Source organism: Oryctolagus cuniculus, chromosome Y (assembly GCF_051225735.1).
Source record: "Oryctolagus cuniculus isolate XC-2025 breed Fujian yellow rabbit chromosome Y, ASM5122573v1, whole genome shotgun sequence".
Classification (NCBI taxonomy): domain Eukaryota; kingdom Metazoa; phylum Chordata; class Mammalia; order Lagomorpha; family Leporidae; genus Oryctolagus; species Oryctolagus cuniculus.
In genome coordinates, this window is record NC_142889.1 from 24883987 (window position 1) to 24891474 (window position 7488).

Here is a 7488-nt window from a genome sequence, read left to right on the forward strand (position 1 = left end):
TGGGCAACAGGGACATGTACAAAAATTGTCCAGAAGTCAAAAATCAAAATAAGGCTCTTCCTGGGATTTGCTTCCAGTGCTAAAGGGAAAGGCATTGGGCCAATAAGTGTCACTCCAAAACTGATAAAAAAGGTAATTCATTAAAAAACAGAGTTCAGGAAACTGGAAGCGGGGCCAGCCTCAGGCCCTCCCTACAGGGATCAGTGGACCATCTTGCTATAATATCATTAAAGCAATGGAGCCATGTTTATTGCAACATTCTGTTAATCTATGCTCCTTTACCATCTTTCCTGTAAATAATTTTAGTGTGCACTACAAGGCTTGCAGCGTATTTCTTGCAGATTAAAAGTAACTAAGTCTGTGCACAGCAGACAGCTAAAAAGTAATTTACTGTCACAAATTGGCATAGTTGGCAGGATCTGCAAGTATGCAAAGCAATGCCTTTCTTTAAAAGAAAAACTGAAGTTGCATGTGTAACCTGTGATGTTCCTGGCTGAAAAGACCTTCAGTTCGCCTCTTTGGTGAAGGAATGGGCTCTCTGCTCAGAATCGAGTGAGAATTGGGATGGCAAGTTACGGAGTGCACAGCCTCCACAAGTTATTGAGGTTTTGCTATCAGTGCCGGTGGAAAAGGGGGATGAACTATAGGCTTTGGGGAGGTGAGAATGGATTTTGTTATACTGGAATGGAAAAAAGGGGGGGGGGAGAAGAAAAAGGTTTGAGCAAGTTACAGAAAGTGTGAGAAAGTCGCAAAATGTTATGGAAAGAAGAAATCTTTGGTTATTTTCTTTGACATAAAATCAAAATCTGATCCTCTGTTAAAGCAATGAGTTAAAGTAATCTATTATGTTCTCTTGATGTCTCTGTTAAATTCTAACTGCTTAAAAACAGCTGTAAAAAGAGCAGTGGTGAAATGGAGGGGTCCTATCACCAATCAATGGAATGGACCTGATCCAGTACTGGTATGGGACAAGGGCTCCTAAGGGATGGGTTTTTCCATGTAACCAACATGCCTTTCTGCAATTGCTCCCTGGGCCGTGTGGCCCTGATGCTAACATCTGTATTTACAGCAGCGGATAGAGCACATCAGTGGTGTGTTTTACCTGAAGACTACAATTAACAACTCCTTTAAGTCTGACTCTAGGACACTGGAAGGAGGTTCGGGAGATCGCCCGCAGTTTGTCGATGGAAATCCGCAAAAAGGAGTGGGTGACGCTCTGCACCTCCGAATGGCCCACCCTCGGTGTTGGGTGGCCAAAAGATGGAACTTTTAACCTCGATTTAATTTCGCAGATTAAAGACCAAGTCTGCCGCAAGGGTGACGGGGGACGCCCAGGACAAGTACCCTATATTATGGTGTGGGAAGACTTGACCCGGAAGCCCCCGCTGTGGGTTAAGCCTTTCATCACACCCGGAGCCATCAAAGACCACCAGCAGAAAGCTAAGGAGGGAGTTGATGAGAGTTCTGGGCTCCACCCTTCCCCCCCTTAACTCCCTCGACCCCAGTTCCAGCAGAGACCCCAGCACAAGGTCCCCCGCCAACCTCAGGTCTTTATCCTCTGAAAGAACTCCAATCATTAAAATCTGCATGTCCACCGGTCCTTTCGGACGGACAGGAGGACCTCCTCTTCATGGACCCCCCCACCGCCATATAACCGTCCGGTGCCGGGGGAGATGCCTCCCTCCGCCCCGTCCCCGGATTCTACAGTCCAAGACTCAGGGGAATCAGAACCCACTTCCCAACGAGACCCCTCGCCACCAAGCACCCGCCTGCGTCTTCGCCGGGAGCAGAAGGGAGGGGGGAGGGAATTTTGGGCGGCATCCCAGGCTTTCCCATTACGCTCGGTGGGGGGGGAGCTTCAGTATTGGCCTTTCTCCGCGTCAGATCTTTACAATTGGAAAACCCATAACCCCCCATTTTCGCAAGACCCGCAGGCCCTCACGGGACTGATCGAGTCGGTTTTGTTAACCCACCAACCCACTTGGGATGATTGTCAGCAGCTTTTACAGGCCCTTCTGACCACGGAAGAGCGGCAACGGGTCTTCACAGAAGCCCGTAGAAATGTGCCGGGGGAGGACGGCCACCCCACTCAGCTGCCTAATGAGATTGATGAGGTGTTCCCGCTGACTCGACCCAATTGGGATTTCAATACGGCAGCGGGTAGGGAACGACTCCGTCTCTACCGCCAGGTTCTCCTGACAGGGCTCCGAGGGGCAGGAAGGCGCCCCACCAATTTGGCCAAGGTACGTGCGATTGTGCAGGGTAGTGAGGAAACCCCGGCAGGATTTTTAGAAAGGCTAATGGAAGGATATAGAATGTATACTCCCTTTGACCCACAGGCCCCTGACCGGCAGGCCGATGTGATCATGTCCTTCATTGGGCAATCGGCCCCGGACATCCGCACAAGGCTGCAGAGGCTAGAGGGGTTGCAGGGGTATACGCTGCAGGACCTAGTTAAGGAGGCAGAAAGAATTTTCAATAAAAGAGAAACAAAAGAAAAAAGAAAAAAAAGACTACGCAGAGAGCAAGAACGCAGGGAAGAGCAGAGAGATAAGAAAAAAAATAAAGATTTAGTTAAAATTCTAGCCACCACAGTTACAGGATCAAAGCAGGCAAAAGGTAAACAAGATAGGGACCTGGGAGACAAACGGAGGCCATGGCTGGACCGAGACCAGTGTGCATACTGCAAAGAAAGAGGACACTGGGCTAAGGAGTGCCCGAACAAGGGGCAGCCAAGGAGCCAGCGGAGAGCGACGCCCATCCTGGCACTGGAAGACGACGAATAGGTAGGTCAGGGCCAGGCGCCTCCCCCTGAGCCCCGGGTAACTCTAAAAGTGGGAGGCCGGCCAGTCACCTTCCTGGTCGATACGGGAGCCCAACATTCGGTCCTCACAACGGCCGGAGGCCCCCTTAGTTCCAAGACATCATGGGTCCAGGGGGCCACTGGAGGAAAATTGTACAAATGGACTACTGAACGCAAAGTCGACCTGGCAACAGGGCGTGTCACGCATTCGTTTCTACTAGTGCCGGACTGCCCATACCCCCTGCTGGGAAGGGATCTGCTCTCAAAGGTTGGAGCCCAGATCCATTTCCAAGACAAAGGAGCCACAGTAGTCGGCCCTGCAGGCCAACCCCTCCATGTGTTGACCCTCCAGCTGGAAGATGAGTACCGCCTTCACGAAAACCCTCTATCAGTTCAGTCCCAAGTAACATCTAAATGGCTTACTAAATTTCCCCAGTCTTGGGCGGAAACGGGAGGAGTAGGGCTGGCTATCAGACAGCCCCCGGTGATAGTAAACCTGAAGCCCACGGCCACTCCCGTATCAATCCGCCAATATCCTATGGCTGCGGAGGCGAAGAGTAGAATTCGACCACATATACAGAGACTGATAAAATTGGGCATTTTGAAACCTTGTCAGTCACCTTGGAACACCCCTTTGTTACCAGTCAAAAAGCCTGGCTCTAATGATTACAGGCCAGTGCAAGACCTACGGGAAGTAAACCGCAGGGCTGAGGACATTCACCCCACGGTCCCTAACCCATACAACTTGTTGAGCACCCTGGCCCCGACCCGAACTTGGTATACGGTGCTTGACTTGAAAGATGCCTTCTTTTGCCTAAGACTGAGTCCCCAGAGTCAGCCTCTCTTTGCCTTCGAGTGGAAAGACCCGGAGACTGGGTTTTCAGGACAACTGACATGGACCAGGCTTCCTGGATAGCGTCACTCTAGTAACGCAGTCATCTGAAACCACAAATAACCCTGGGTGGTCATATTCGGAGCAAGATATGACGGCTATCCAGAGACTGGGAGGCGTGTACAATGACCAGAGTAAGGCCTGGGAGATCCAGGGAAAAACAGTATTGCCGAAAAAGGAAGCCAAAGACCTTATAAAAGACCTCCATAGATGGACCCACTTGGGACATAAAAAGTTAAAGGCCCTACTGGACAGAGAAGAACTAACCTATTTTATAATAGGACTGGACTCATTGGTAAAACAAGTGATAGAGTCTTGCGTTCCTTGTGCAAAAGTAAATCCAAAGTGTATTAAAGTACCAGAGGGAGCAAGGATGCAAGGGGCACGCCCGGGAACGAACTGGGAAGTGGACTTTACCGAGATTCGTCCCGGTAAATGTGGAATTAAGTACCTTCTAGTATTTGTAGACACTTTCTCCGGCTGGACAGAGGCTTTTTCGGTAAAGAAGGAAACAGCGCAGGTGGTGGTCAAGAAAATCTTGGAAGAAATCTTTCCGCGGTTTGGCTTGCCTAAGGTACTGGGATCCAATAATGGGCCGGCCTTTGTCTCCCGGGTAAGTCAGTTGGTGGCTAAAGTACTGGGGATTGATTGGAAATTGCATTGTGCGTATAGACCCCAGAGCTCAGGACAGGTAGAGCGCATGAATAGAACAATTAAGGAGACCTTAACTAAATTAATGATGGGGACTGGCGCTAGAGACTGGGTTGAGCTATTACCTATGGCCCTGTTCCGGGCTCGCAACACCCCATCCGCGTTCGGGTTAACTCCGTATGAAATATTGTATGGGGGCCCTCCCCCAATAGCTGACTTGTTGGGGCCTAGCATTGACTCTTATGCCACTTCCCCCTGCCTGCAGACCCGGCTGAGAGCTCTGCAGCTGATTCAAAAATACGTGTGGAAACCTCTAGCGGCAGTGTATCAATCCAAGTGCCCTGCAGTGCCACACCCGTTCCAGATCGGAGATTCAGTGTACGTCCGTAGACATCAGTCCAGGACCCTCGAGCCGCGTTGGAAGGGACCTTACACGGTGCTACTGACGACTCCCACTGCAGTGAAGGTCGACGGGATCGCCGCTTGGATTCACGCTTCCCACGTCAAGAAGGCACTGCCGGAAGGAGAAGGCCCCGCGGACGACTCAGCCAGATGGACGCTCCAGCGCACTCAAAACCCCCTCAAGATAAGACTTTCAAAGACTGCCTAATGTTTGTAATCATTAGCCTGTTGCTTGTACTACTTATGACTCATCCTAGTCTCACCCTATCCAGCTTGTCCCTCTCAAACGCTCATGCCCCACGAAAGCTCACCTGGGAAGTGATCTCCCCTTCGGGTAGCGTGGCCTGGTCCACCAGCGACATTCGCATCCCAGGGACATGGTGGCCATCTCTCCACCCAGACGTATGCCAGATGGTCCTGGGGCTAGATACCTGGGATTTACCCGATCAAGACAGCCTCACTCTGAAACCACCGGGTCCAGGTGGAAAGCCTGGTCCTTTAGGGTGCAGACACCGATACCGAAGGTGCCGACTACGTCAGCTTGAATTTTATGTGTGCCCCAGGGATGGTAGAAGGCGGGATCAGATTTACCGGTGTGGGGGGCCAGAGTCTACAGGTCGCCCTGGCTGACAACCTTGCTCTCCATCATAGCAGGCCCCCTCATTATCCTGCTCCTAATCCTGACCTTCGGGCCATGCATTATAAACCGACTACTCCAGTTTGTTAAGGATAGGCTGTCCACCGTACAGGCATTAGTCCTCACACAACAGTATCAAGCCCTGGCCACCAGTGACCATATTGAAACCCCTCATTAACGGGCACACAATTTTAGGATTAAAATTAGTTCAAAGAGAAAATGGGGGAATGAAAGGAGCCAAGAGCCACCATAAAAAAATGGGGCTCCTGAGACAAACCGTTCCAGAGACGGCCTTGGGAAATGGGGAGTAAACCGGTTCACAGAGAAAGCAGTCAGCTACTGACCAGAGATACACAGAACACCTGCCTTATAGATAAAACCCCCTTCCTTCCTCTTGCTCAAGGTTAACTAAGAAAGTTACAAGGCATGTAGCAACCTACTCCTGTCTCCTAGAAACCCCCTCCCCTAATGTATCCCTTTGACCTAGTACTTTTCCACCGACATTAGCACTTCAGACTGCCATAAAAGGCCCGCTACTGAAAATTATCCAATGAACTTATGCCAGTCTTTAATATGTTAATTCTGTGGTTTTGCCTTATAAAAGCTGTAGAAGATAGCTGCTCGGGGCTCCTCTCACTTGCTTGCTGCTTGCAGCAGTAGGGGGCCCATTTGTACAAATGAAATAAAAATTACCTCCTGTTCTATTGCATCGTCTGGTCCGGAGTCTGTGTTTCTGGGGTCGTCACAAGAGGACACCGCTTTTGGGGTCCTACAGTGACCTGCCGGAGCTTTAACTGTGACAGAGTTGGGGGCGGGGGGGGGGCAGTGCTGTCATGGAGCAAGTTAACACGGTGCCTGCAGTGCCCGCATCCCATGTGGACTGGGTTGGAGTCCCAGCTGCTCCACTTCTGGTCCATCTTGCTGCTAATGCGCTTGAGAAAGCAATGGAGGATGGCCCAACTGTTTGGGCCTCTGCAGTCATGTGGAAGACCCGGATGAAGCTCCTGGCTTTTGGCTTCCCATCGACCCAGCTATGGCTGCTGGGCACTGGGGTGTGGAGGAGCTCCCTTTCCACCTGCCAAACACCCAGGGAGTGAAAAACACCGAGCACAACTGCAGGCTGGGAAAGCAGCAAGAAGAGGGGCTGGAGCACCGACTCCTCCCGCATCCAGGGCGTCCCCTACAGGACCGCCAGCCTCACCCTCCTACATCTTCCGGAACGCAGGAGGGCAGAATGCGTGTGGGCTGGCCGCCAGGGACCCCAAGTTCTCCGCCTACCGGCTCCACAGCACCTGGTAGCCCGCGCCCCCTGCGCCTTGCAGAGCTAGGTGTGTGGCCTCTCTGCAGCGCTGCTCTGCCCGCCTGCGCGGGAGTCCCCGACGCTGCCCGCGCACACGGCCCCGGGAGAGGACAAGGGGACAAGGCACCGGGGACCCCGCGCTCGGTGCCGGAGCCCAGGATGGAGCTGTGCTCTCCCGAGCAAAGCGCGGGCTGCGTGGAGCCGAGGGACGCGCTTTGTTCCCTGCCGGGGTGCGGACATGGGGTAGGGGTTAGGGATCATTGGTGTCTTGGGCTCTCCGTGAAGACCTGCAGGGCAAGGGGCTCTGGCTGCTCTGGACAGCTCCTCAGCTCCTTAGCGGGGAGGAGTGGCTGGACCCTGAGGCCCCTGCCGCGATGGAGCGCACTCAGCCAAGGTGCAGCCATCCCGAGACCCGGCCCTTGTCACACTCAGGGATGAGGAAGGGTGATCAGCGACCCTGGATGTACTCCCTGCATATCTTAGAAGGCAGATTCTGCGCTCCCAGGTGTGGGCGGGAGCGGAAGTTCTGTGTCCTTCAGAGACCTAAGGCTTCCAGGCCTTCTTTGAGAGTCCCCCGCCGCTTTGGAAAGCAAGGGCTTGGTGACTCCACAGCCAGGGCAGCACCATGACTGCGGGGCTCCCGGCTTCCAGGGGCACTCAGGCATAGTGAGGGCATCACTGACCCTGAGTTTAGGGGAGCAGCTCTGGAGATGTCAGCCCTCTGTTTGGTGAGCCACAGACCGGCAATGCAAAGCAACCCCCTCAAAAGGCCTGAAGAAGGTCATTGTCACTGCAGTCTGTAG

The 7488-nt window shown here is 52.7% G+C and overlaps 2 protein-coding genes across 2 annotated transcripts; both read left to right on the forward strand.

Annotated features, from left to right (window-relative positions):
- Positions 1–687: 687 nt before the first annotated feature.
- Positions 688–3746, forward strand: LOC149119401 (uncharacterized). The gene is given in 1 exon segment (XM_089325104.1): positions 688–3746. A coding segment is annotated over 1 exon segment (2073 nt). The 5' UTR covers positions 688–1673.
- A 2-nt stretch (positions 3747–3748) lies between these two features.
- On the forward strand, positions 3749–6094 carry LOC108176200 (uncharacterized). The gene has a single exon (XM_089325245.1). The coding sequence runs from the start codon at positions 3787–3789 to the stop codon at positions 4954–4956; it is 1170 nt and encodes a 389-aa protein (XP_089181371.1). The 5' UTR covers positions 3749–3786; the 3' UTR covers positions 4957–6094.
- The last annotated feature ends 1394 nt before the right edge of the window (positions 6095–7488 follow it).

Coding starts and splice junctions, on each gene's coding strand:
- LOC108176200 (XM_089325245.1), top strand. CDS start 3,787: ATGACGGCTATCCAGAGACTGGGAGGCGTGTACAATGACCAGAGTAAG.